The 26941-nt window shown below is 43.8% G+C and overlaps 1 protein-coding gene and 1 pseudogene across 6 annotated transcripts in view; one reads left to right on the forward strand and one right to left on the reverse strand.

Moving 5' to 3' along the window:
- LOC110524669 (phosphatase and actin regulator 1) overlaps positions 1 to 9370 on the reverse strand; it is a 54278-nt gene extending 44908 nt beyond the window's left edge. For all 5 annotated transcript variants that reach the window (XM_090236141.1, XM_021604520.3, XM_090236142.1 and 2 more), the window contains exon 1: positions 9236 to 9370. In XM_090236141.1, coding sequence (XP_090092267.1) covers positions 9236 to 9347 — 112 coding nt within the window. In that variant the 5' untranslated portion in view covers positions 9348 to 9370. The remainder of the gene's footprint in view (positions 1 to 9235) is intronic.
- Positions 9371 to 12006: 2636 nt separating this feature from the next.
- On the forward strand, positions 12007 to 15039 carry LOC110523016 (NAD-dependent protein deacylase sirtuin-5, mitochondrial-like; annotated as a pseudogene). Its single transcript, XR_016496454.1, has 5 exons — positions 12007 to 12112; positions 12878 to 13006; positions 14496 to 14583; positions 14675 to 14728; positions 14914 to 15039. The product of XR_016496454.1 is annotated as an NAD-dependent protein deacylase sirtuin-5, mitochondrial-like (transcript).
- Positions 15040 to 26941: the final 11902 nt, after the last annotated feature.

A 26941-nucleotide genomic window follows, 5' to 3' on the forward strand; every position in this document is an offset into this window, starting at 1 on the left:
CCAGTGGGATTTTCTGATCATTGTTTAATAACAGAGGTGGTGTTCATTAACGATGTAAAACCTAAAAGCGCATACTGGCATTTTAATATAACTTTATTGAGTGATGCTCACTTCAGGAATTGTTTCAGTTTTTTTTGGGAGAGGTGGAGGTCTCAAAAGGCCAGTTTTGTATCCCTTCAACAATGGTGGGATATAGGGAAAATCCAGATTCAACAATTTTGTAATCAATACACGAGGAATGTCACCAAGGATATCACCAGATCAATGAAAGCCCTAGAGATTGAAATAGTGGAACTCATGACGTTGGTTGAGACCACAGGAGATCGAGGCCATACTCAGGCCCTCAAGAGGAGAAAAGCTGCATTGGCAGATCTGCTGGGTATCAGAGCACAGGGGGCATTGGTGAGAAGTAAATTTCAGGGCATATCTGAAATGGATGCCTCATCCAAATTTTTCTTTGGTTTAGAGAAAAAGAATGGACAAAGAAAAATTATTCATTGTCTCAAATCAGCTGTTGGACAAGAGCTCACTAGCCCTAGTGAAATTAGAAAGAGGGCAGTAGAGTTCTATGCTGAGCTCTACAAGTGTGAGTACAAAGAGGACAAAACAGTGACACAGCAGTTCTTTGATGGGCTCCCAAAGGTGCCTGCAGAAGCTCAGGTTGAGCTTGAGCAACCATTGTCTTTGCAGGATTTATACACTGCATTAAAAGGAATGGAAAATGGAAGGGCACCAGGCATTGATGGGCTTCCCGTTGACTTTTTTAAGTCTTTTTGGGCTATGTTGGGAGAGGATTGGTTAGAAGTAGCTAATGATAGTTTAACCGGAGGGTTACTACCAATAAGCTGCAGAAGGGCTGTCCTCACCCTACTGCCTAAAAAGGGTGACCCGAGGGAGGTGAAGAACTGGAGGCCGGTGGCTTTATTGTGTACTGATTATAAAATATTGTCAAAGGCTTTGTCCAACAGGCTGAGGGAGGTGATGGGGCAAATCATACATACGGATCAGTCCTACTGTGTTCCTGGCAGGCAGATAGGGGATAACATTTCTCTGATTCGTGATTTTTTGGACGTCTCTAGGGCTATTGGGTTGGATGCTGGTCTAATTTCAATTGATCAGGAAAAGGCATTTGACCGAGTTGAACATCAATATTTATGGCACACGTTTGAAGCGTTTGGGTTCAGCTCTGGTTTTATTGCCATGATAAAGGTGATATATGGTGACATTGAAAGTGTATTGAAAGTTAACGGTGGTTTGAGTGCTCCTTTTAAAGTGTGTAGAGGTATTAGGCAGGGATGTTCTATGTCAGGGATGTTATATGCTATTGCTATAGAGCCACTACTAAATAGCATTAGAAGTCGTATTGCAGGGGTGTGCCTTTCAGAGGATATTCCTCCTATTCGTCTTTCAGCCTATGCTGATGATGTAGTTGTGCTAGTGAAAAATCAAGCGGAGGTGGATAGTTTGAGTCTAATGGTTGATCGTTTTAGGGGAATATCCTCTGCAAAGGTAAATTGGGAAAAGAGTTGTGCTTTACAGATTGGAGAATGGTCTGGGGGGATCATGGCTTTGCCAGGGGGGCTAGAATGGTGTAAAGGGAGGTTTTAAGTATCTTGGAGTGTACCTAGGAGATGAGGGGACTATGGAAAAAAATTGGAGTGGGGTGGTTGAAATGGTGGAAGGGAGGATGAGGAGATGGCGTTGGTTACTATCTCGTATGTCATATAGGGGGCGTACTATTATAGTTAACAATGTGATTGCATCTGCACTGTGGCATCGGTTGTCAGTTTTAGAACCACCATCTGGCCTTCTGGCTAAGATACAGGCAATTATTGTGGATTTCTTTTGGGATAAATATCACTGGGTTCCACAAAGTGTTTTGTATTTGTCAAAAGAGGAGGGGGGACAAGGTCTTGTACACCTTGCTAGTAGGGCTGCTGCTTTCCGGTTTCAGTTTATTCAAAGGTTGCTTTATGGACCGGAAAATGTGGTGTGGAGAGGGGTGGCAGGTCTTATATTACAGCGGGTTGGAGGATTAGGTTTAAAGAAGGCTTTATTTCTGGTTGATAGTAGCCAGATTTCTAGGGAGGGAGTACCTCCGTTTTACAGAGGCCTTCTCAGAGTGTGGAGCGTAATGAAGGTGTCCAGAAGAACTTCAGCGGAGTCAGTGCATTGGCTGTTGGAGGAACCTCTGGTGTATGGGGCAAGACTGGACTGTACAACTGCAGCTGTTCCACATTTCTCCAAGATTCTGGTGAAGGGGAAAATCATCACCTTAAGACAGTTAATGGCCATGGCTGGGCCCGCCTTAATGGATAGAAGACGGATGGCAGAACATTTGGGGATGAGGTCGGAAAGGATTGTCGGACAAATGCTGGGGAGCTGTAGGAAGGCTCTGTCAGCGGAAGAATGGGGTATGCTTAGTAGCCACAAGAAGATTGTGCAAGATGAAGACGTCTCATTTCCAAAACTAGGGATTACACCAAATATCCCAGAGTCAGAAAGAAAGGCGTTATTGCTGGATTTGAGAGGGTTGGAGGAGGTGGGTTTGGATGAGGTGAATGGGAAGGAATTGTATAGAGGGTGTGTCAAGGTGTTGAATAAAGATAAATTGAAAAATAGAAAAGATACTCCATGGAGGGTAAAATTGGGCATTGATGACAAGGTAAAGCCAGCATGGAGAGCACTGTACAAACCACCGTTACAAAAGGGTACTGGTGATATGCAATGGAGGGTTTTACATGGCATCATTGCAGTTAATGCTTTTGTATCTGTTATTAACTCAGATGTTAGAGATGGATGTCCTTTTTGTAATATAAGAGAAACCATTTTTCACTGTTTTATGGAGTGTGAGAGGATAAAACCTCTATTCGAAATGCTGGAATCTTTGTTTAAAGCTGTAGGGGAGTTTTTCAATAACACTGTTTTTATTTTGGGGTTTCATTATAGTAAACAACAGAAAAGAAAATGTCAAATGTTACATTTTGTTTTGGGACAAGCTAAGATGTCAATTTTTCTGAGTAGGAAACATAAGATAGAAACGGGATATGGGCAGGATGTAAGATGTGTTTTTAAAGGTTTAGTGAAAGCAAGAATAAAAGTAGATTTTGAGTTCTTTTCAGCTGTAAAAGATCTCCTATTATTTGAGGAGAAGTGGGCCTACGAAGGAGCACTTTGTTTTGTAGAGGAGGGGAAATTATTTTTTGCTGCTGAAATAAGTTGAATGTATATGTTATGTATTTATTTTTGTTTAGGAATTACATTTGTTGTTTTATTTCTGAAAAGGCAGTGTGTCATTATTTTATGTTAACATTTGAGTAAAAAATAAAGGTTTTATAAAAACTCAAAAACTCTCTCTCTCTCTCTCTCTCTCTCTCTCTCTCTCTCTCTCTCTCTCTCTCTCTCTCTCTCTCTCTCTCTCTCTCTCTCTCTCTCTCTCTCTCTCTCTCTCTCTCTCTCTCTCTCTCTCTCTCTCTCTCTCTCTCTCTCTCTCTCTCTCTAATTCAATTCAAGGGGCTTTATTGGCATGGGAAACATGTGTTAACATTGCCAAAGCAAGTGAGGTAGATAATATACAAAAGTGAAATAAACAATAAAAAATGTACAGTAAATATTACACATACAGAAGTTTTAAAAAAAAGTGTCTCTCTCTCTTTACCTCTCCCCCTTCTCGCTCTCTGTACCATCTCTCCCATTCAGGGCTGTCTCAGTGGGCTGTCTGTTTTGGCAGGGTGTAGAGAAGAGCAGAGCAGGGTAATGAATGCGTTGGGGGAGATCTTGGTCTTTGTGAACAGAACAGCACTAAGCCCTGACCAAAATGACCTGATTTACCATTTACAATTGCACGCACACACACGCGCACATGCACACACACATGCAAACACACACATGCGCACACACACAGCTGCTTTCAGAATCGGTCTGGGTGGGTGGGGGAAGGAAGGAACACGGGAACGTTCAGCAGAGGAATGTCAAGCCAGATCAGAACATTTAGAATGTCAAGCCAGATCAGAACATTTAGAATGCAAAGCCAGAACAGAACATTTAGAATGTCAAGCCAGAACAGAAGATTTAGAATGTCAAGTCAGAACAGAACATAGAGAGAGCGAGGAATGGGAGGATGAGGAGAGGTTAATAAGGAGATCAAGAAAAGACAATGATATAGATTGTAAGCCTCATGGCCAAACTGAAGGATATAATATTGATGTGTACAGTCTGGCAGCAAGACGTGACAGAGGAGAGGCCCTGGTTTGGCTGTGACAATCTCTGAGCTGTGATGTCACACATCAAACACCAATGTACAGTACATACCCAATTTATTCTAAAGACCACCAAAGCCCCAATGGGTACCATATTTAGATAGAACCTTCATTTAAATATGTGCCATGTTTGCCACCAAGCACTCTTAGAAAAAAAGGTGCTATCTAGAACCTTAAAGGGGTTCTTCGGCTGTCCCCATAGGAGCACCCTTTAAAAACCGCTTTTGGTTGCAGGTGAACCCTTTTGGTTCTAGGTAAAAACCCTTTTGGGTTCTGTCGTGGCGGAATCAGAATTATTTAGGTAACATTTATAAATAATGTTTTATTATTTTATTTCATGCTTATGTGAGATATGTCATTAGAATGTCTATTTTTGGATAATACTGTTGGCCGGTTGCAGTTATCTGTTCTCTGTCAGGGTTCAGTTACTTGGGCCGCAGAGAGGGGAGAGGTCAAGCTTGTCTTCATATGTAAACATATCTTTTAAACCATGTAAAAGGATCGATTGAGGGGGAACCAATTATCTCTTGGCTCCACAATGTCTGTGTGCCAGTCACTGTGTTTCTGTGATCTTGTCCAGGAGGGGTGTATTTGATATATGCCTGTTGATGAGGTTTCGTTTTATGGTCCTGAGAGCGAGATAAGAACATAGTTTAGGAGACAAAGCTGAACGTTAATTTATAGCCAATGCTGTCTGGCTATGTGTGTCTTTGCTATAAAGGATCTGAGTTGCAATGTGTAAGGACTCTCAGAGAATTAATTTATAGACACTGAATTGATCTGAGAGTCACAGGGTTGTGATGGAGCTCATATAATTAAAGATGGACTTTATGATAACTCTGACTTGTGTGTGGTTTGCTCTCATGATTTGGTAAATACAGGAAATTTCCACTGCAGTTCCATGTAGAACCAGTTCCACAGAGGGTTCTACATGGAACCCAAAATGGTTATACATGGAACCAAAAACAGTTATGCCTTGAACCAAGAAGGGTTCTCGTATGGGGACAGCCAAAGAACCCTTTTGGAACCCTTTTTCTAGGAGTAGGGACTGTTGGGATACATTATGTGTTGGTACTATTAATGCTCCTGCATCTGTGAGTGCACACTATGTGGAGGAGGGTGAAAGCGTTGCATGGTTGTCTGTGAGAGACTAGTGAAGAGAATTCCCCCTTCTGAGGCCACCACAGGACACTATTTCACTCCCTGTGTTGTTTGTGTGCACACTTGTCCATGTCGAACTGATGCTGTTGAGTCTAGGGGTGCGTTTGTAAAATTCACACTGACAACCTACTCCAATTTCAGAGCACTCTGGGTTGAGAGTGCTAGAGCGCAAAATATTTGAGGAATTTAAGAAATGTGGTTGTTATAGCCTTTTTGAGGGCCCTAAGAGAGATTTGGTTAGTAGGTTCCCCACCATACGGGTACATTTTTGATGGCAGAGAGAAAAAAGTACATTTTAAAGTTCATTTCCTGCAATTCTACATATTTTGCCATGACTTATGCCATGTTCATATGACATCTGAGTGAGAGTGACTAACAAAATCAATAGGGATATTTTGGTATTTTATTAGGATACTCTTCCTGGGGTCCACACAAAACATGAAAGATGACATAATACAGAACATTAATAGACAAGAACAGTTCAAGGACAGAACTACATCAATTACAAAATGGCTCACACAGCCTACAGATCAATACATACACACACAATATCTAGGTCCAATAGGGGAGAGGCGTTGTGCCGTGAGATGTTGCTTTATCTGCTTTTTAAAACCAGGTTTACTGTTTATTTGAGCAATGTGAGATGGAAGGGAGTTCCATGCAATAATGGCTCTATATAATACTGTACACTTTCTGGAATTTGTTATGGATTTGGGAACTGTGAAAAAAACCCTGGTGGCATGTCTGGTGGGTAGGTTGATGGCCATGATTACTACAAGTTTAGATAACTGGCTAGACTAATTTACCAATCTAAAAATTGTTATCAGACATGGCTAATTGAGTGACTGTCAGTGACCTGATAAAAGAAGAGAACTTTTCTAACTTCCACCTGGTGTATTCTACTATTCTAACTCTCAACAGTAAGTTGAGACCCCGACTGAGGTACCTACGCGACCGCTTATGTCGCTTATGCCTGGAGCAGGCCTTAGTTGTTATGACAGCTGTAAGTAAACATTGACAAAAAAATCTGAAATAAATGGTTGCCAGTAACACAGTTACAGTCACTCAACCTGCTTGTTAACATGAAAACAGCCTAGCAGCTCTTCCAGCTCTGCTAGGGTAAGTCAAATGTTGATTGTTCTCTCATTTGTGTCTGGAAGTAGCTAGAAAGCTAGCCAACTTTAGCCAGTTGGCATGGTTGCTTGACTGCTGAATACTCCGATCAACCCTACTCCTCGACCAGTGCATCCAAAATGAGCACTTTGAATGCCACGAGAACGAAACACTGAATTCACGAACAACATTCCGGCAATGCTCTAAATGTACAAACGCCCAGAGCACACTCTGACTCTAGAGCAGTGGTATTCAAACTTTTTCAGTGGGGACCCCATTTTTTCTGCCAGAATTTCTGGGGACCTGATTTTTTCCCCTCACTAATTTCTTGCGACCCCACCCCACCCAAAATCTAATGACACAGCCTTAAAATCTGTAAATGTACATTTTTATATAAACAAATAACCTTCATTTTATTGCGTTTTCATCTCTTCAAAATGAAAAGAAAACAATAAATACATTTACTCAATAAAATTGCATATTTCAAATGATCTTTCTCAAAAACGTTGTACTATTATTTTTTCCTACACCCCGCATTTTTAAATAGATTTTTTTACATTTTGAGACCCATTAGCAGTCGCGACCCCGACTTTAAATAAAACTGCTCTGGAGTGAATTTAGGAACGCACCCTAGCTCTCCTCACGTGAGGAGCCATGTTCTCAGCCCATCAGCTTTTGCCCACTCGGCCCACTCTCTTTGCATGAGCTGATCATGCACAATCTGATTGGCGGAAAATATCTACCTCATCCTGCACTGGCTAGCCAGGCCCGATGCATGCTCTTGTATCCCTAGAAATAAGACCTTGTCCCGCTGGCGGTTGCCTACGGTGCAGGTCAGAGGTGGGTGTACGGCAGTATGCGCAGCGAGTGCGTGGGTAAAAGTGAGTAGTGTTCATTGTTGTTTTGGCTGGGATTTGCCTTTGTTTATTATTTGTTAGTAGTCGTTATTATTATTCCCTGTATGGTTACTACTGGGTTATGTATGTTACATTACATTTAACATGTTTGTTTATTTTTACACAGTCCTTTGTTTTATTCATCACTATCACTGTTGTACTATTGCTTTCAATAATCTAGTCCATTCCTTTGCACAATTGCACTGTTTATATCCATGTTATCACATATTGTTATTCTGTTGCATTTACTGCATCCATTTATATTCATTATCTCTCATTCTTTGTACCCTTTCAGACCATTTCCATGATCATTACTGCTGTTTGACAAAGTTTCCTGTGTGTGTTAACTCTCTGAGGTTGCCTTATTCTGAGAGGCAGGTTGGTGGGAGCACTGTCTGTGAGACTACTCTGTTTAAGACGAGCATGTGGATGATTCCATGTACAGCCTATCCTGGAGCACAAATGGAGCCATGCGTGACTGACCACATAGATTGCTGGACTGTTGCAGGCTACTGTACATTTAATCTGTATACAATTGTCAACTAGAATAATGCATTCACCGCAAGTTTAGGCTACATTAAAGTAATTTATATAAATGTATCTAACCCAACTCCCAAATCAATGATAATCCATAATGGAATACCGAATAAATTCAGCAAATAAACTGAACACTAGGAAAATACCTGGCTAAGACAAATGTGCCAGGTAGAGCAGAATAATAGCCAGTATGTGAGGCTTCCTCCACCGAGAGTTGGCATCTGTCGGATAGGGAGAATATACTGCACACCACGTGACTGGGATTTATAACGATGGATAGGGGGAGTCGTTTGACACACATCCACAAACCTTAGAGTACGGTTACCCATATATTATGAATATCTGTCGGACGTGAATAATCTGATGTGTGGAAAATAACATTCGTACTAATCAATCGGGGTCCGCTGTCTGTCGCGTGATTTGGAACGGTGGCAGTTTCAGTTTAAGCACCATGACAGAGAGGACAGCTCCTGCGCGTGACGCGTGTAGCCTACAGGCTGTTGGCTATTGTAGATGCAGAATAGGCTACTATCGTCGGTCACACAAACCCCAAAACAGAAGCAACGTCTAAAATTGGATCTGGTCAGTCACAGTGAGAATGTAGCCTAGATTATAGAACAAGTCCAGCTGCATTCATGCAAGTGAGTCGAGTCATCCACTCTGCTCTGGCATATGGAAATCTGCAAACCAGCTAGAAGCCGCACAGTCACACTATCTAACTAAAAATAGTAATGGATTCAGCTGCAGAATATTGGGTTTAGATTTCAAATGTATGGCCAGTTGGTTAGAACCTAATCGACAACAGTGCAAGATAACAGACCCTTTCATTGTAAAATCATTTCATCGACATTATTTTGAAAATCCTCTTCATACTATAGGCCTATAATGTCACCTTAAATATAGCCTACACGTTGGAAACCAATCTAAATACAAGACTATATTCGCTCAGCTGCCTGATATACAATGCATGAAGGAGGCACTGTGTGCATAGTTATCACATTCCCATCAAGCCGCAGAGCAGCTCTGAACAGACAGACTATAACGTCACAGATTGTATGTCATAACACAATCCTCTCCATTTGATTGCATACAATTGGCAAAATGGGGAGAAAAATACATCACATAGTTTTCCATGACACGCATCTCCTTGAGCTACTGTCTGTAACACAATGAGTCGAACCGCGAACCCCACATCTAGCCAACCACTAGGTACACGCAGTCAGACAGTGCGTGTATGTCTGTGCGGCGGTGCGCGCGTGTTTCACCTACCTGTCTCCAGGTGGAGAGAGAGACGCGCCTCGGTGATGTAAGGCGTATCGCTCTTGGACCGGACTCTCCGGATCGGCCGACGGTCTATCTCATCCTCCGGTAACGCCGCCATTTAGGTGTCCTCGGTCGGGCAACGTCTGTCCACGGGCAACCGGTGGGACTGAGCGAGACGACACTCGGCGCCGCCACCGCTCATGCACGGGCAGACGGTGTAGGTGGGGCGGTCGATGAGAAACGGAGGTGACGGGAAGAGAGAGAAAGAGAGATGGGCGAACCACCTCCAATGGCACGAGATGAGCAGTGACATTCGATTAGAAGAAGTCCCTCCTCCCCTCTGAAAAAATAAAGAGGAATACACACACACTTTCCTTGTCTGCCATAGCACAGAATAACACATAGTTGCTATTGTGAGAACACATCATCAGTATAAATCCGTATAATTGGGGATCCTATCCTGAGACTGTTTGGCCCTTTCTCTCAGGTATCAAACCTTACCCTACTACACGATGGGAGTTAGATGTCTAGACTTTCGGTCTTCTTCATTATGGCGTATTATGTTGGATTCCACAGCCTTCATGGCAGGGGTTTCTAGTAGTTGTCAAGTGATCTGTAAGCAAACACCAATCTACATGCATCACCCCCATGCCATCTGAAAGCTGCTATTCTCCAACTATTTTCTCTCATTTGAAATCAAGCTCATGCCATCTAGTGGATGGTACAATGGACAGAATGGAACCAGAAGTGTCGAAGATATGCAAACACGAACGAACTCTGTCATTTACAGCGTTTCTCTATTTGTCACCTGATTTGTTCATCTCAAAAATTTAAATCGTGTAATCAAATTATGTCAAGCGAATGAAAAAAACAACTGTGTCAACTAATAGCACTTTCCAATCACAATACACAACACAACACACCTCTTACATATACCGCCTAAACAGGGTAAGGACATGGATAAATTCCAGCCTGGTCTCATAGACTAGACATAACATAGTAAATGAATGACTGAATCAACAACATTTTATTTTCGTGCCCATCCCTTATGGGATTAATTGAAACATAAACAAACATTACAATACTTCACAGTGATAATTCAGTGACAACTCTTCCAGTGATCTGTGCAGTGCGCACAGCATAAAAGTAATGACAAATAAATCAATACACAATAGTTAATGAGGTTATTCAAGCAATAATAATAACCCTAGAGCAGTACAGATAAATGAAATAGGTGGCTAATGCTCTCCTTCTTGGTCAAATAGCCCTTACACAGTCTGGAGGTGTGTTTGGTTGTCCTGTTGAAAAACAAATGATAGTCCCACTAAGCGCAAACCAGATGGGATGGTGTATCGCTGCAGAATGCTGTGGTAGCCATGCTGGTTACGTGTGCCTTGAATTCTAAACAAATCACAGACCGTGTCACCAGCAAAGCACCCCCACACCATCACACCTCCTCCATGCTTCACGGCGGGAACCACAAACGCGGAGGTCATCCGTTCAGCTACTCTGCGTCTCACAAAGACACGGCGGTTGGAACCAAAAATCTCAAATTTGGACTCATCAGACCAAAGGACAGATTTCCACCGGTCTAATGTCCATTACTCGTGTTTCTTGGCCCAAGCAAGTTCTCTTCTTCGTATTGGTGTCCTTTAATAATGGTTTCTTTGCAGTAATTTGGCCACGAAGGCCTGATTCACGCAGTCTCCTCTGAACAGTTGATATTGAGATGTGTCTGCTACATGAACTCTGTGAAGCATTTATTTGTGCTGCAATCTGAGTTGCTGTTAACTCTAATGAATGTATTCTCTGCAGCAGAGGTAACTCAGGGTCTTCCTTCCCTGTGGCGGTCCTCATGAGAGCCAGTTTCATCATAGCGCTTGATGGTTTTTGTGACTGCACTTGAAGAAACTTTAAAAGTTCTTGAAATGTTCTGGATTGACAGACCTTCATGTCTTAAAGTAATGATGGACTGGTGTTTCTCTTTGCTTATTTGAGTTGTTCTTGCCATAATATGGACTTGATCTTTTACCAAATAGGGTTATCTTCTGTATAGCACACCTACCTTGTCACAACACAACTGATTGGCTCAAACGCATTAAGTTGGAAAGAAATTCCACAATTAACTTTTAACAAGGCACCGCTGTTAATTGAAATGCATTCCAGGTGACGCACGCACGCACACACACACACACACACACACACAGGTGTGTAAAGCTGTCATCAAGGCAAAGGGTGGCTACTTTGAAGAATCTCAAATACAAAATATTTGATTTGTTTAACACTTTTTTGGTTACTAGATAATTCCATGTGTTATTTCCTAGTTTTGATGTCTTCACTATTGTTGTACAATGTAGAAAACAGTAAAAAATAAAGAACAACCCTTTAATGAGTAGGTGTGTCCAAACTTTTGACTGGTACTGTATTTGGATTCATCAGGGGGTGCTGCAGCACCCTCAGTACCTCTACTTCTTGTGGCTATGCTGAACACAGCCCTGTGCTTGAGTTGCATTGGATACTAGATAGCTGTCATCTACAGAGCTCAAGAAACCTTTGCATGCCCAAAGTAATTGTCCCTCTGGGATAAATCATGTTTTTTGTCCGAATTGAATTAAGTTCAATGTCCTTTGCTGTGTCAACATCTGTGGGGTGCAGGTATTCTGGTGACCCATTACTAGTGTGTGTGTCACATATGTGTATTCTCTCTTCCTGTGTTCTTTTTATAATGTGTGTATTCTCTCCTCCTGTCTGTCCCAGCCCTGAGTTAGTTAACCCTGATGATTGTATGTCAGTGCACCAGTAGAGGCATCACCTCTCAGCTGTGTGTCCGTCTCAAAGAGCTCCGGACCCAGGGCAGACAGGATATGGCCAGACACAGCTCAGGTAGGACTAGTACACAGACACGCACACTCGCACGCACGCACACACCCACCCACCCACACACACACCCACACACACACACACACACACACACACACACACACACACACACACACACACACACACACACACACACACACACACACGCACACACGCACACACACGCACACACATACACACACACACACTGCATGTGTTTTCAGACCTGGAAGCGTTCAGGGACTTGTTCTCTAAAGCCAAACACGTGGCCATTTTGACGGGATCAGGGTTGAGCGCAGAGAGTGGGGTCCCAACCTTCAGAGAAGTAAGCTTCTGGAGGAAATGGCAAGCCCAGGTAAACACACACCTGCTCAGGCATTTCAGTTGAATGCATTCAGTTGTACAACTGACTAGGTATCTCCCATCCCAAATGGAACCCTATTCCTGTTATATTGCAATACTTTTGACCAGGGCCCTCTGTTTCCTCCTGTTTCTCCCTCTCCCTTTCTCCACCTCCGCTCCCGCCCCCTCTCTCTCTTTCTTCCCTTGTTTCTCCCTCCTCCTTCTCCTTCTTCCCATTTTCTCCCTCCCTCTTTTTTTCTATCTTATTGTCTTCTTCCTCTCTTCCCCTACATCAGGACCTGGCCACCCCTGGTGCGTTCAGTCAGAACCCATCCAAGGAGTGGAGTTCTACCACTACCGAACATGTTTAATTTACAATGGTATAAGTGAAAGTACAACAAGACATTTATACAAAAATTCATACATTACATGTCAGGTGATGCTGAGGAAGAGCCCCAACCATAGCAGAGTGTGAGGCGCGGCTGCAGAGACAGGGACGCCGCGTCACCGTCATCACACAGAACATCGACGAGCTGCACTACCGCGCCAGATCCACCAACGTCCTGGAGATACACGGTATTGTAACCACGGAAATGTCACTCAGGCTGACTTTCACTGTCCCGAATAGCTAGCTAGTAGAGCCACGATAATATTGCGATGTCACTGTCACTGTCACTGGGGGTGCGTCCCAAATGGCACCCTATTCCCTATGAAGTGCACTACTTTTGACCAGAGCCCTACAGGTGATAGTCAATAGTGTGCCATTTTGGGGTGTAAACCTGTGTCTGATTAGCTAGTAGTGATTATTGGGGGGCTCATGTTATTGAAGTGTGTCTTCAGAGAATATTGTTGAAGGCTAGTTTCATTCCATTGTTTAATAGTCACTTCATCCTGGGTAGTAGTCTAGGCCGTAGATATACCATATAAACTTTCACAGACTTCAAAACAATCTCTACACAGTGTTCTCAGCTTAGGGAAGCCTGATCAAGACAATTTAGAGATGTGAAAGCAATTATATTTCTGTAGAAATTGATTATTCGCCTCATCTAAAAACACGCTTTCCCTCAATCTGGGTACTAACCACAGTAGTTAGCTAGATCTGGGTACTAACCACAGTAGTTAGCTAGATCTGGGTACTAACCACAGTAGTTAGCTAGATCTGGGTACTAACCACAGTAGTTAGCTTGATCTGGGTACTAACCACAGTAGTTATCTTGATCTGGGTACTAACCACAGTAGTTATCTTGATCTGGGTACTAATCACAGTAGTTATCTTGATCTGGGTACTAACTACAGTAGTTATCTTGATCTGGGCACTAACCACAGTAGTTAGCTTGATCTGGGTACTAACCACAGTAGTTAGCTAGATCTGGGTACTAACCACAGTAGTTAGCTTGATCTGGGTACTAACTACAGAGGTTAGCTAGATCTGGGTACTAACCACAGTAGTTATCTTGATCTGGGTACTAACCACAGTAGTTATCTTGATCTGGGTACTAATCACAGTAGTTATCTTGATCTGGGTACTAACTACAGTAGTTATCTTGATCTGGGCACTAACCACAGTAGTTAGCTTGATCTGGGTACTAACCACAGTAGTTAGCTAGATCTGGGTACTAACCACAGTAGTTAGCTTGATCTGGGTACTAACTACAGAGGTTAGCTAGATCTGGGTACTAACCACAGTAGTTAGCTTGATCTGGGTACTAATCACAGTAGTTATCTTGATCTGGGTACTAACTACAGTAGTTAGCTAGATCTGGGTACTAACCACAGTAGTTAGCTTGATCTGGGTACTAGACTAGTCTGTAGATGGTGTATGGTTACTTTTATTTGTGTCTGGTTCCCTTGTTCTTTGTTTACTGTCTCTCTCTCTTCTCCTCTTTCTCTTCTCTCTACTAATCCTTCTCCTTCTCTCCTCATCTGTCGGTCTCTGTAACCACAGTCAGTCTGTTAAAAAAAAATGCTGTTTGAGTTTGCACATTATTATTGTCTACTGTCACTCTCTTCTCTTTTCTAATCTCTCCTCTCTTCCTCCTCTCCTCCTCCTCATGTGTGACCACAGGCAGTCTGTTTAAAACCAGCTGTATGAACTGTGGTAATGTTGCGGTCAGCCACAAGAGCCCCATCTGTGCTGCCCTGGAGGGCAAAGGGTAAGTCACAGTCACAGTCAGGTCAGCAACTTGTTGGTAACAGTAGTTATTTATTATGGCTGTCTCTCTCTCGCTTTGTCTTTCTCTCTAGTGCAGCAGAGTCAAACACCAATGATGCTCAGATCCCTCCTCATCACCTACCCAGGTGGTACATACTCGGTTCCGTTTGGTTTATAAGAGTTTAGAAATGTAATATTGATTGATTTGAGTTTGTTAATAACGTGACCTTTAGATGGCAGTAGATCACAATCATATGAATTGTTGTAGATCCCCATGTAGGGGACAGGATGGAGTGTTCTAACTTGATTGTGTGTGTGTGTACCTCACCAGGTGTAAGCAGGGTGGCTGTAGTGGTCCGCTCAGGCCTGATGTGGTCTGGTTTGGGGAGACTCTGGACTCTGACATCCTGACTCAGGTTGAAAGGAACTAGACCGCTGTGACCTCTGCCTAGTGGTGAGGGAGTCTGTCTGTTTGTCTGTCTCTGTCTGTCTGTCTGTCTGTCTGTCGCTCTCTCTCTCTGTCTGTCGCTCACTGTCTGTCTGTCTGTCTGTCTGTCGCTCACTGTCTGTCTGTGTGTCTGTCTGTCTGTCTGTCTGCCCCCCCCCCCCCCCCAACAACCCTAAAATTGCCCAATCTGAGGGGCTGTCTCCCCTGGCCTGTCCCAGCTATAGTGCTCTTTACACAGACTAGGCTGTATAACGCTGGATGGGTATATGAATGCAATGTAACGAATGCTATAGTACAGCAAACACACGTGCCTCTATACAGGTAATAGTGTTGTGGGGGCTGTGCTTTGGCAAAGGTAGGTGGGGTTGTATCCTGCGTGTTTGGCCCTGTCTGGGGGTATCATCGGATGGGGCCACTGTCTCCTGACCCCTCCTGTCTCAGCCTCCAGTATTTATGCTGCAGTAGTTTATGTGTCGGGGGGCTATGGTCAGTTTGTTATATCTGGAGTACTTCTCCTGCCTTATCCCGTGTCCTGTGTGAATTTAAGTATGCTCTCTCTAATTCTCTCTTTCTCTCTTTCTTTCTCTCTCTCAGAGGACCTGAGCCCTAGGACCATGCCTCAGGACTACCTGGCATGATGACTCCTTGCTGTCCCCAGTCCACCTGGCCGTGCTGCTGCTCCAGTTTCAACTGTTCTGCCTGCGGCTATGGAATCCTGACCTGTTCACCGGACGTGCTACCTGTCCCAGACCTGCTATTTGACCATGCTGGTCATTTATGAACATTTGAACATCTTGGCCATGTTCTGTTATAATCTCCACCCGGCACAGCCAGAAGAGGACTGGCCACCCCTCATAGCCTGGTTCCTCTCTAGGCTTCTTCCTAGGTTTTGGCCTTTCTAGGGAGTTTTTCCTAGCCAACGTGCTTCAACACCTGCATTGCTTGCTGTTTGGGGTTTTATGCTGGGTTTCTGTACAGCACTTTGAGATATCAGCTGAAGTAAGAAGGGCTATATAAATACATTTGATTTGATTTGATTTAATAACACAGCTAGGGCCTTTAAGCTACCATTCTGGATTGGTGTATTTGCATGATTTAACCTATGTCTTTTTCTCTCCCCCAAAAAGTCTATGACATGAAGTCCAATATATCAACCTCAATGTTTCCCTTTGCTTAGGGCTTTTCATCCGATACCAATGCATTAGATCTGGATATAAGATAGACACATAGATAGGTCATGTTTGTATTGTTAAAACCACCAATAACCAAAGTCTGTATCACCATAATCTGATTTACATTGAACCACAATAGTTAGCGAGATAGAGTGCTTCTGAAATTAAGTCGGTGCGGACACTAGGGGCCAGTGTTGAGCTGTTTTGGGTAGTTTTTCCAGTTTGGAATGAGGGGTAAAGCTAATATTGTTGATTTACCCCCACCTGCTGTGCTGGAGTCCTGAACCAAATCTTGTCATTCATTTGTTTTGACCACTAGATGGCGATAGTAAAGCCATTTACAAACCAGAGCACCCAATTTGAAGAAGACAATGCTCTGTCATTGGCTGATTGCTCCCAAGCTATAGGAATCCTCGTCCAGTTGACTACATTAAAATGGTGGAAGCCCTGAATGGCACTGCCCATGCTAAAACAAGCTTTTGGGCACAAGAGTCCTCTATCTATTTCTATGGTCTCTACAGAGCCAGAGAAAAGCCTTATTCATTCCTGTTTGGGTTGGAGAACCTGATGTATCTTTTGTAAAAGAGGATGTGTTCTCTATAACCTACCTGGTATTACATTGAAAACTCTTATGGTAAGTTTGAGTGGTTCTGAAGCCTGGTCCCTCTCTACTTCTGACTTCATGTGAGTGTTCATTCATGTGTCTGTTTCAAGATTCAAGTTTGATTAGTCATATGTACGGGATACACATGGTATACACTGTCCAACGAAATGCGTACTTGCAGGTTCCTTCTTGACAATGAAACAACAATAAGAAATAATAGAAGAAAATTATATGAACATGAAGCAAATGGCTCGGTAGAATATAATAAACATTTTAGCAAAAGTATAATACAGGAAGGCACAATTTATAGTCCAATATTTACATGTGTTTTGGGGGTATTGGGGGGCGAGTGTTTAAGAGCAGTTGCCATAGAATTTAATGTTAATTTCTCTACCATAAGCCTCCTCCAATGTCATTTTAGAGAATTTGGCAGTACGCCCAACCAGCCTCACAACGTGTGTGGCACCATGTGAGCGGGAAGTTTGCTGATGTCAACGTTGTGAACAGAGTGCCCCATGGGGTGGGGTTATAGTATGGGCAGGCATAAGCTATGGACAACGTACACAATTGCAATTGTAGCGATGGCAATTTGAATGCACAGAGGTACTGTGACAAGATCCTGAAGCCCATTGTAGTTCCATTCATCCAACACCATCACAACATGTTTCAGCATGATAATGCACGGCCCCATGTCGCAAGGATCTGTAGACAATTCCTTGAAGCTGAAAATGTCCCAGTTCTTCCATTGCCTGCATAATCACCAGACATGTCACCCCTTGAGCATGTTTGGGATGCTCTGGATCAACGTGCTCTGGATCAACATTCCACAGGCCACAATCAACAGCCTGATTAACTCTATGCGAAGGAGATATGTCACGCTGCATGAGGCACACCAGATACCGACTGGTTTTCTGATCCATGCCCCTACTTTAAAAAAAAGTTATCTGTGACCAACAGACACGTGTCTGTATTCCCAGTCACGTGAAATCCATAGATTAGGGTCTAATGCACTTATTTTAATTGACTGATTTACATCTATGAACTGTAACCCAGTAAAATCTTAGAAAATGTTGCATGTTGCGTTTATATTTTTGTTCAGTATTCATACTGTATCTGCCTCAATTACCTCGTACCCCTGCGCATCGACTTGGTACTGGTACCCCGTGTATAAGTTATCGTTACTCATTGTGTATTTATTCCTCCTGTAATTATTTTTCTATTTGTCTAGTATTTCCTTTGGGTTTTTTTGTTTGTTGTGAAGAGCCATAAGTAAGCATTTCACTGTTAGTCTACACCTGTTGTTTACCAAGCATGTGACAAATAAAATGTGATTCGATTTCATTTGTGGTTTACTCAATCCAAAGAATGGTCCATTATACATCACAATCTGGGTCAGGTGGGCGTCATTTGGAAGCTTATTCTATTGCCAACACGACTAGCTAAGTTATAAAATAGGATCTCACAGCGTTAGGCTTTCACAAGGCACTTCAGAGAAACAGAGTCATTTTGGTGCACATCGAATGGAGTCATGAGTGCATTCAGGAGGGTGTTCCACGGCTTAGTTTCTTTCAAAAAATATCAAACATAGACTCATTCTTTTAAGAACAACTCAGGGTATGACATGTCATCTTCTAACTGTACATCAAACGATCGTAAACGCTGATACTGTATATCATATTTGTTTTATGATATTGAAATGTGAAGTGCATATTTGGACTTTTGGTTTGCTTGTATGACATCAAAGTGGAGTTTATTATAATCCTCAACATCTCATGTTCCAGAACGCAATGTCCACTTGATTTGATTGATTTGCAGCATTCCCCTCTCTCTGACAACAAAACGTGTGCAAAAGTAGCCCAATTAGCGGGAGGGATAGGGACATCTTATTTGACTGGTGCTCACCTTTTGGAGCGCTGTCAGTTGTATCCCATACAGTGCTGTAAAGCCGCGACCCTGAGCTCTGATGTCATGTACAGCATTTCACTTTACAGCCACTGCTTCTAATTTAGGTGCTTATCATTGGACAAATCTGCCATTTTAAGGGCTACAACTGTTTTAGAACGAAAGGAAATTCATTGATGATGAATGGAAATGGATGAAAATGATATTGTGTGTGCCGAGCGGTTGGCACTTTGTGTGTGTTCATGGTATGCTCTGGATCTGTCAGAGGAAATAATGTACAAACCAGTGGAGGCTGCCAAGCCGAGGATGGCTCATAATAATGGTTGAAACAGAGTAAATGGAATGGCATCAAACACATGGAAATCATGTGTTTGATGTATTTGCTACCATTCCATTCCACTTATTCCGCTCCAGCCATTACCATGAGCCCGCTCTCCCAAATTAAGGTGCCACCAATCTCCTGTGGTACAAACCCATACTTCAGTCCACATCATCCACAGTCTCTGTGTGCGTGCGTGTGAGACAGCAAGACAGAGAGAGTGATGTGTGTGTGTGTTAGGGTTGGGTCTGCATATGATAATATCGAGTATTTGCGATATTTGACAGTGACGATATATGGTTGAGAAATCGGGATGTACAAGAAGATACCCTATTTGAACTTTACAAATCAAACCTGTATCAATATGTTCTAAATGAAGTCTAAATGAATTAACTAGGCCTTGTTTTTTTCGCTTTAAGAGTATTTATCATGAGAAGGCGACTATAATATCATAAATAAGCACACAAATAGCACAGTCTGGAATTATTTTGTCATTAACTGTGTAAAATGCATACTATTTGGGTGATTTGTATGTTGTGTGTGTGGTGGGGGGATCCAGACAGCCTGTGGATGTGTGTCAGGGTGATAGATATGTACCTCCAGGAGACGATGGGATTCCTGTTGACACTTCCTGCTCTAGAGTGGTTCACACACACACACACACACACACACACACACACACACACACACACACTCTTCACAGGCCCATTTCCCCTGCAGCTTCCTGGTGTGGCTGTGGCTCAGGTTTGATTGCTACTCATTGTCAGGTGTGGATCTCTGTGGTCAAATGCGATTATTAACGTGGAGCGGAGCTAATTGAGATTTACTCCTTATGGAACAGAGGGAATCATACTACTGGGATCTGAGTCCTAGCTTAGCCTTCTGTCCTCTCCCGTCTTCCTCCTGTCTACCTTCTTCCTCTCTCTACCTTTCTCTCCTTCTCTTCCCCTCTCTTTCTCTTTCTCTCTCTCCCCCCTTTCTCTCTTCATTACCCTCTCATTCCTAAGTGTGTCTTAGTGTGTGTGTGTCTTCCCCCTCTGCCTCTATCACCTGGCCATTAGAGTGAGAATGATGGTCCGATGGTCTCCCATGTCTCGCTGCTCCAAAAATAACAGAGCCCATTTCCCGCCTGTTAAGAGGCGATTTCACACCAATCTGAGCCGCATTGCCTGGGCTTGTTAGAGAGAGAGAGAGAGAGAGAGAGAGAGAGAGAGAGAGAGAGAGAGAGAGAGAGAGAGATAGCGAGGGAGCGAGAGGGAGGGGATAAAGGAGAGAGAGAAGGAGGGAGAGAGAGAGTGGTGGAAGGAGATGACGAAAGAGACAGAGAGTGATATACAAAACATTAAGAACACCTGCTATTTCCATGACAGACCGACCAGGTGAATCCAGGTGAAATCTATGATCCCTTACTGATTTCACCTGTTAAATCCACTTCAATCAGTGTAGATGAAGAGGAGGAGACAAGCTGAAGAAGGATTTTTTTAGTCTTGAGTGAAATGAGACATGGATTGTGTATGTGTGTCATTCAGAGGGTGAATGGGCAAGACAAAAGATTTAAGTTCCTTTGAATGGGGTATAGTAGTAGGTGCCAGGTACACTGGTTTGTGTCAAGGTAACGCTACTGGGTTTTCATGCTCAGCAAACTTCTGGTTATGAGCCTTGTTACCTTTCCACTGGACCACCTCCAGTAGCTGACTCTGGATCTGTCAGAATGTGTACAGTACTGAGCAGTAGGCCTACGCCTATAGCCACCTCCTCTCTCTTCTCTCTCCCTTCTCTACCCCCCCTCTCTCTGCCACGAACCCGACACACAGGAATCCAAATTAAATTATATTTTTCTTTTAAAAAAACCAACTTAAACATCATATTTTATTCATCAAGCTGGCAAACTTTGATAGAGAATTACCTTGGAGCTCTGATTCCACTGACACCCCTCCTTCTTCCCATTGACACCCTCCTTCTTCCCATTGACACCCCTCCATCTTCCCATTGACACCCCTCCATCTTCCCACTAACACCCCTCCATCTTCCCATTGACAGCCCTCCATCTTCCCACTAACACCACTCCTTCTTCCCATTGACAGCCCTCCATCTTCCCACTAACACCCCTCCTTCTTCCCATTGACAGCCCTCCATCTTCCCACTAACACCCCTCCTTCTTCCAATTGACACCCCTCCTTCTTCCCACTGACACCCCTCCTTCTTCCCACTGACACCCCTCCATCTTCCCACTGACACCCCTCCATCTTCCCACTGACATCCCTCCTTCTTCCCATTGACACCCCTCCATCTTCCCACTAACACCCCTCCTTCTTCCCATTGACACCCCTCCTTCTTCCCACTAACACCCCTCCTTCTTCCCACTAACACCCCTCCTTCTTCCCATTGACACCCCTCCATCTTCCCACTATCACCCCTCTTTCTTCCCACTAACACCCCTCGTTCTTCCCATTGACACCCCTCCACCTTCCCACTAACACCCCTCCTTCTTCCCATTGACACCCCTCCTTCTTCCCACTAACACCCCTCCTTCTTCCCATTGACACCCCTCCATCTTCCCACTAACACCCCTCCTTCTTCCCATTGACACCCCTCCTTCTTCCCACTAACACCCCTCCTTCTTCCCAATGACACCCCTCATTCTTCCCACTAACACCCCTCCTTCTTCCTATTGACACCCCTCCATCTTCCCACTAACACCCCTCCTTCTTCCCATTGACACCCCTCCATCTTCCCACTAACACCCCTCCTTCTTCCCATTGACACCCCTCCTTCTTCCCACTAACAAATGGCACCCTATTCCCTATATAGTGCACTATAGGTCACATAGGACTCTGGTCAAAAGTAGTACATTATGTAGGGAATTGCTATTGGGGACGTACACTACCTGTAATTGTTAACTGTATCGATCACTAGTTCAGAGATGTCCTTAGACGAGTCCTGAAAGCTCAATACATTATTCATTGCAAGAGAGGAAATTTAGTTAGATTGAGAATGTGTGTTTGTGGGCTAATTTGATCTACCGTGATCTAGCTTATGGTTATACACACACACATCCATGCACACACACATCCATGCACACACACATCCATGCACACACACATCCATGCACACACACATCCATGCACACACACATCCCATGCACACACACATCCATGCACACACACATCCATACACACACACATCCATGCACACACACATCCATGCACACACATACATCCATGCACACACACACACACCCATGCACACACACATCCATACACACACATCAATACACACACGCATCCATACACACGCATCCATGCACACACATCCACACGTCCATTCACACGCGTCCATACACAGACACACATTCATGCACACGCATTCATATACACACATCCATACACACACACCTCCATCCTATGCTAGCTTGGCCCGGCTAGCTGTCTGAATCGCCATGACCCCAACCAACCTCACTACTCACTGGACCCTTTTGATCACTCGACTAAGCATGCCTCTCCTTAATGTCAATATGCCTTGTCCATTGCTGTTCTGGTTAGTGTTTATTGGCTTATTTCACTGTAGAGCCTCTAGTCCTGCTCACTGTACCTTATCCAACATATTAGTTCCACCACCCACACATGCGATGACATCTCCTGGTTTCAATGATGTTTCTAGAGACAATATCTCTCTCATCATCACTCAATACCTAGGTTTACCTCCTCTGTATTCACATCCTATGGTATCTTTGTCTGTACATTATACTTTGAAGCTATTTCATCGCCCCCAGAAACCTCCTTTTACTTTCTGTTCCAGACGTTCTAGACGACCAATTCTCATTGCTTTTAGCCGTACCCTTATCCTACTCCTCCTCTGTTCCTCTGGTGATGTAGAGGTGAATCCAGGCCCTGCAGTGCCTAGCTCCTCTCCTATTCCCCAGGCACTCTCTTTTGATGACTTCTGTAACCGTAATAGCCTTGGTTTCATGCATGTTAACATTAGAAGCCTCCCTAAGTTTGTTTTATTCACTGCTTTAGCACACTCTGCCAACCCGGATGTTCTAGCTGTGTCTGAATCCTGGCTTAGGAAGACCACCAAATATTCTGAAATTTTCATCCCTAACTACAAAATGTTCAGACAAGATAGAACTGCCAAAGGGGGCGGTGTTGCAATCTACTACAAAGATAGCCTGCGGAGTTCTGTCCTACTATCCAGGTCTGTACCCAAACAATTTGAACTTTTAAAAATCCACCTTTCTAAAAACAAGTCTCTCACCGTTGCCGCCTGCTATAGACCACCCTCTGCCCCCAGCTGTGCTCTGGACACCATAAGTGAACTGATTGCCCCCCATCTATCTTCAGAGCTCGTGCTGCTGGGCGACCTAAACTGGAACATGCTTAACACCCCAGCCATCCTACAATCTAAGCTTGATGCCCTCAATCTCACACAAATGATCAATGAACCTACCAGGTACCCCCCCAAAGCCCGTAAACATGGGCACCCTCATAGATATCATCCTAACCAACTTGCCCTCTAAATACACCTCTGCTGTCTTCAACCAAGACCTCAGCGATCACTACCTCATTGCCTGCATCCATAATGGGTCAGCGGTCAAACGACCTCCACTCATCACTGTCAAACGCTCCCTGAAACACTTCAGTGAGCAGGCCTTTCTAATCGACCTGGCCGGGGTATCCTGGAAGGATATTGATCTCATCCTGTCAGTAGAGGATGCCTGGTTTTTTTTTTTTAAATGCCTTCCTAACCATCTTAAATAAGCATGCCCCATTCAAGAAATTTAGAACCAGGAACAGATATAGCCCTTGGTTCTCCCCAGACCTGACTGACCTTAACCAACACAAAAACATCCTATGGCATTCTGCATTAGCATCAAACAGCCCCCATGATATGCAGCTTTTCAGGGAAGCTAGAAACCAATATACACAGGCAGATAGAAAAGCCAAGACTAGCTTTTTCAAGCAGAAATTTGCTTCCTGCAACACTAACTCAAAAAAGTTCTGGGACACTGTAAAGTCCATGGAGAATAAGAACACCTCCTCCCAGCTGCCCACTGCACTGAAGATAGGAAACACTGTCACCACTGATAAATCCACTATAATTGAGAATATCAATAAGCATTTTTTTACGGCCGGCCATGCTTTCCACCTGGCTACCCTTACCCCGGTCAACAGCACTGCACCCCCCACAGCAACTCGCCCAAGCCTTCCCCAATTCTCCTTCTCCCAAATCCAGTCAGCTGATGTTCTGAAAGAGCTGCAAAATCTGGACCCCTAAAAATCAGCCTGGCTAGACAATCTGGACCCTTTCTTTCTAAAATTATTTGCCGAAATTGTTGCCACCACTATTACCTGCCTATTCAACCTCTCTTTCTGAGATTCCCAAAGATTGGAAAGCAGCTGCGGTCATCCCCCTCTTCAAAGGGGGGGACACTCTTGACCCAAACTGTTACAGACCCAGATCTATCCTACCCTGCCTTTCTAAGGTCTTCGAAAGCCAAGTCAACAAACAGATTACCGACCATTTCGAATCTCACCATACCCTCTCTGCTATGCAGAGCTGCTCATGGGTGCACCTCAGCCACGCTCAAGGTCCTAAACGATATCTTAACCGCCATCGATAAGAAACATTACTGTGCAACCGTATTCATTGATCTGGCCAAAGTTTTTGACTCTGTCAATCACCACATCCTCATCGGCAGACTCGACAGCCTTGGTTTCTCAAATGATTGCCTCGCCCGGTTCACCAACTACTTGGAGGGTCGGAGGGTCTGTTGTCCGCACCTCTGGCAGTCTCTATGGGGGTGCCACAGGGTTCAATTCTTGGACTGACTCTCTTCTCTGTATACATCAATGATGTCGCTCTTGCTGCTGGTGAGTCTCTGATCCACCTCTACGCAGACGACACCATTCTGTATACTTCTTGCCCTTCTTTGGACACTGTGTTAACAACCCTCCAGGCAAGCTTCAATGCCATACAACTCTCCTTCCGTGGCCTCCAATTGCTCTTAAATACAAGTAAAACTAAATGCATGCTCTTCAACTGATCGCTGCCTGCACCTGCCTGCCTTTCCAACATCACTACTCTGGACGGCTCTGACTTAGAATACGTGGACAACTACAAATACCTAGGTGCCTGGTTAGACTGTAAACTCTCCTTCCAGACCCACATCAAACATCTCCAATCCAAAGTTAAATATAGAATTGGCTTCCTATTTCGCAACAAAGCATCCTTCACTCATGCTGCCAAACATACCCTTGTAAAACTGACCATCCTACCAATCCTCGACTTCGGTGATGTCATTTATAAAATAGCCTCCAATACCCTACTCAACAAATTGGATGCAGTCTATCGCAGTGCCATCCTTTTTGTCATCAAAGCCCCATATACTACCCACCATTGCGACCTGTACGCTCTCGTTGGCTGGCCATCGCTTCATACTCGTCGCCAAACCCACTGGCTCCAGGTAATCTACAAGACCCTGCTAGGTAAAGTCCCCCCTTATCTCAGCTCGCTGGTCACCAAAGCATCCCCCACCTGTAGCACGCGCTCCAGCAGGTATATCTCTCTGGTCACCCCAAAAACCAATTCTTTCTTTGGCCGCCACTCCTTCCAGTTCCCTGCTGCCAATGATTGGAACGAACTACAAAAATCTCTGAAACTGGAAACACTTATCTCCCTCACTAGCTTTAAGCTAGCTGTCAGAGCAGCTCACAGATTACTACACCTGTACATAGTCCATCTATAATTTAGCCCAAACAACTACCTCTTTCTCTACTGTATTTATTTTATTTTATTTATTTATTTATTTTGCTCCTTTGCACCCGATTATTTTTATTTCTGCTTTGCACATTCTTCCACTGCAAATCTACCATTCCAGTGTTTTACTTGCTATTTGTATTTACTTTGCCACCATGGCCTTTTTTTTGCCTTTACCTCCCTTATCTCACCTCATTTGCTCACATCGTATATAGACTTGTTTCTACTGTATTATTGACTGTATGGTTGTTTTACTCCATGTGTAACTCTGTGTTGTTGTATGTGTCGAAGTGCTTTGCTTTATCTTGGCCAAGTCGCAATTGTAAATGAGAACTTGTTCTCAACTTGCCTACCTGGTTAAATAAAGGTGAAATAAATAAACATCCATACACACATATCCATACACACACATCCATACACACACATCCATTCACATGCATCCATGCACACGCATCCATGCACACATTCTGTTTACTGTACCCACTGAAGGAGAACAGAGTTCCATGCTAATGTGTTGCCATGGGAACCATGATATTAGCAAAGCCACAATGGAAAGAAACAGATATATCTAGTGAACACCCCCTCAACTAACAACCCCTAGCATGACCCACCATCAACCCATGTACCTCACACCCTTAGCATGACCCACGTACCTCACACCCTTAGCACGACCCACCCTCGACCCACGTAACTCACACCCTTAGCACAACCCACCCTCAACCCACGTACTTCACACCCCTAGGATGACCAACCCTAGTTCCACCCACCTCACACCCCTAGGACGACTCACCTTAGACCAACCCACCTCACCCTGCTTTAAAACATAAAAAGTTCTGTTAACTCAAATGGTTTGAGGAAACCAATTGACTTGACTCCTTTGAGTAAAACAACTCATTTGTAGTTTTAAAGTTAACAGTACTCAATTACAACCCAGACCATCCACCTCACCCATCAACTTGCATGGCAACAATATGGTGCACTTTACCAACATGTGGTATTATTATATTGTTATTATGTTATATGCCATTTAAAGCAACATACACTATTGAGATACACTAGTGAGTCTTCACAATCTCTCACACACCTGCCCACACACTGTGTGTGCTTCTCAGAGGGAGTGTGTGTGTGTCTCAGAGGGAGTGTGTGTGCTTCTCA

Source organism: Oncorhynchus mykiss, chromosome 5 (assembly GCF_057628025.1).
Source record: "Oncorhynchus mykiss isolate SJ-2025 chromosome 5, ASM5762802v1, whole genome shotgun sequence".
NCBI classification, from domain to species: domain Eukaryota; kingdom Metazoa; phylum Chordata; class Actinopteri; order Salmoniformes; family Salmonidae; genus Oncorhynchus; species Oncorhynchus mykiss.